This window comes from Hyalella azteca, unplaced genomic scaffold (assembly GCF_000764305.2).
Source record: "Hyalella azteca isolate HAZT.00-mixed unplaced genomic scaffold, Hazt_2.0.2 contig10842, whole genome shotgun sequence".
NCBI classification, from domain to species: Eukaryota; Metazoa; Arthropoda; class Malacostraca; order Amphipoda; family Hyalellidae; genus Hyalella; species Hyalella azteca.
The window spans coordinates 73,481-76,897 of record NW_025940861.1 but is presented as its reverse complement, the minus strand read 5'-3'; the positions used below and the strand labels follow the sequence as shown (position 1 = coordinate 76,897).

The 3,417-nt window shown below is 35.1% G+C and overlaps 1 protein-coding gene across 1 annotated transcript in view; it reads right to left on the bottom strand.

The window, feature by feature from the left end:
* Positions 1-2,819, bottom strand: part of LOC108681305 (sorting nexin-27) — a 6,676-nt gene extending 3,857 nt beyond the window's left edge. The window contains exons 1-4 of the mRNA XM_018170331.2: positions 2,461-2,819; positions 1,943-2,045; positions 1,080-1,255; positions 527-616 (exon numbers count right to left, since the gene is read on the bottom strand). Of these exons, the coding sequence (XP_018025820.1) occupies positions 527-616; positions 1,080-1,255; positions 1,943-2,045; positions 2,461-2,684 (593 nt within the window). The 5' untranslated portion in view covers positions 2,685-2,819. The remainder of the gene's footprint in view (positions 1-526; positions 617-1,079; positions 1,256-1,942; positions 2,046-2,460) is intronic.
* Positions 2,820-3,417: the final 598 nt, after the last annotated feature.

Below are 3,417 nucleotides of genomic sequence, written 5' to 3'. Positions count from 1 at the left end.
CATAATATCACTGGGCCCTAGCATGTAGGTCCATAATATCACTGGGCCCTAGCATGTAGGTCCATAATATCACTGGGCCCTAGCATGTAGGTCCATAATATCACTGGGCCCTAGTATGTAGGTCCATAATATCACTGGGCCCTAGCATGTAGGTCCATAATATCACTGGGCCCTAGTATGTAGGTCCATAATATCACTGGGCCCTAGTATGTAGGTCCATAATATCACTGGGCCCTAGCATGTAGGTCCATAATATCACTGGGCCCTAGTGTTGATCTACACTGGCCTACACACTTTACTGGTATAATCAAAAAGCCAAATTTATTTTTTATACCTAAGTCTGCCACCTCTACATCATCATGTATGATCATTCATGCTGGCATGTTATTAATATCATATTACCTCTAGTTTTGCTAAGGCAGCCATTTTATTACATCAACATGATTCAACACCGTTATCTAATACATAATATATTAAGCTCGTACAAACCTTGACCATTTGACGGTAAACTTCTTGGAAAACTCACGTGAATGGCCATTTGCCAGGAAGTTTAGGGAAGTTGAAGTCAGGGAATTCCTTCTTAAGCTCGTTGTGAAGGCTCGAAAATTCACGATATCTGGAAAAAGTTGACATCAGACATTTCCTGAACATCTTTGTCTCAGGCTGGACACAAAATGCACACACTACTCTTATTAAAATGATCCATTTGAATTTTGCTTAATTTATACATTGTATGTATTACAAGCAAAATTCACTGAAAAAAGGGCATTTATTAATAGATATAAAAAAAACTTAGCATGAAATTCTGGGACAACTAATCCATAACAAAAAAAAGTTTGACAGGAAATACATACCGTATACCGTACCGTAAGAACGAGTGTACTATAATGATGGTACATGCATCACATTATGCTTTTAAGCTCAATGATCAACATGCACAACCCAGCACCTATTAAAATTTAGCATCTAATGGAACTAACATAATGGTATGGGTCAATTTATATTTTATGTGCAAACAAATTATCTCGACTACTGCAATGAAAATTAAAATTCGTCTTATAAAATAGAAAAAGACTTGCCTCCTGGCACATAGATGCCTGCCAGCCATATAAATATTAAAAACTACATATTTCTCTCCCGTCCTGTTCTCCACCAGGGAATAATCAGGAATAGATATAGGCAGGGAGCGCTTCTCGCTGTAGTCAATGTAGGAGAACCCGGAGGTTTCATCACTAGGCTCTAAACGCTCGGCCTCCTGTAATATTGAACAAGTTATTAATATTCAGGTGAATAATGTGTTCAGTTAGACACATCTTGACACAGGCTTCTATCCTGCTGCTCGTAAATGACCATTCTTCTTTCAAAGGAACAAAATACTACCTACCTAGTATTTTGTTCCTATATTTTAACCTAACCTAACCTATAACAGAATAGAAAATAGTATAGAATAACAGTATAGAAAAGAGCATACGGTAGTATAACAGTACCTATAGAAAATAGTATGGTTTAACAGTATAGAAAATAGTATACGGTAGTATAATAACAGTACATCCAGAAAATATTATATTTTAACATTATAGAAAATATTATAGTTTAGGAGTATAGAAAATAGTATAGTATAACATTATAGAAAATATTATAGTTTAGGAGTATAGAAAATAGTATAGTATAACAGTATAAAAAATATTTGCTTCTTTTCACATGTAATTTTTCCTTGGATTTTTTAAGAGCATAATTTATCCTAAGAAATAACTAAAAATGAATTCAATTTATACAAAAGAATATAAATAAATGAATGAAAATAATCCAGAAAGTATAAATCACATATACTGTAAAATTTACAAACATAATCTAAAGATACAAATTTCTCTGCTTTACATAAATCTATCAGCTATTAGCAGAAGTATAAGTAATAGAAAATGAACATTCGAGAAGCCCCAACCTTCTGTGAGACAGATATTACAGTTAGCTTGAGAGCATCCCCCCCTTGCTTGATGAGCTCCACCACATAGCGATGTTCCGCACCTTCAACGCTGGCCCCATTACTGCACAGATATTAATTGTTCTCATGGTGTGATCAAAGTCTACATTATATAATTTGAAAATAATCTATTCACATTTATATTTATACATAGTCTTTATATGCATCTGATTTTGTCTACAAAATCTGAACACATTTTTGAACAGTGTGTATAGTGAAGAAATTAAGAATTAATTAAAAAAATAAGATCTTAGGTGACAAGATTTAGACAAGACTTAAGCAACAACAAAGATCCACCCTAAGTATCAGAGCCACATCAGAGCCAAGTTCTTCTAAGAAAATTATACTTTCTAGAGCATGTCACATCTGCTAATTCATTCTAATTTGAATGTAGACTGATAGACATTGATATGCAAGTATAGATATAAAATGTTTCAAAACCAGTTATCACATGCTATCTTACAGGTAAATGGACTCACACTTCCAAGATTCGGTCCCCCCTTCTCACTCCAGCCTTCTCAGCAGCACCACCCTCCAGCACCGCAGAGACATGCTGCAGTGGTGGGTACAGTTCTCCATTTATGGGCCTCCACTGACCGCCCTCGCTGACCTGGCCTCGCACATTGAAGCCAAAGCCTGTTTCACTTTTGTGGATTGTGACAACTCTAGGACCACCGCTATTGCGGGACGAGTGATTATTCATTTCAGGCGATATTCAAACTAAATGCAACTAAAAAATAAAGAACTAGATTGCCCAAAAACTAAAGTTTAGGCATGTCATCTAAATTAAAATACTAACTAGAAAGCATAATCACTTAGCCATGGTCATGAGATACCTGCAAAATATATATAAATAAAATACTATATATTAACTCTTAAAGAGGCAAGTGATAATTACAATGCCCATTTTGCAAGAAGATTGCATTTTATAATGAAAAAAATAGTTACAAAAAATATAAATATATTTGGAATGACAACTTTGACACTACTTTTCTTTGTATTCCCTGAATAAATTGAGGAACTAACAACATTCAACAAATTTCAAATTGTAAATTCCTTCTTTATGCAAGTAGGTATAATTAGTCACGCCTCCCTGCATTTATGAGGGGAAAGTGACATATGAAGCGCAGGGCACTCTGGCAACAAAGCAAGAGCCACTCCAGTATTTTGACCACTCAAAACTGGAGAAATTTGGCAGGGAGACCACTACTGTAAAACGGGGTAATAAGGGACAAGCAAGGTAAATTGAAACAGTCCTCCATCATGGCATAGAATTGTTAAAGCAGTGAAACCAATCAAAATATTGCAAAACTAAGAATAGTGACATAAACTTCAACATTTTTCCTATCTACCTTCAAGCGGGTAATAAAGGAAGAGGATGGTAAATTGGGACAGTCCTCTGCCATGGTACAAAAATGTTATAGAAACAAAACTTA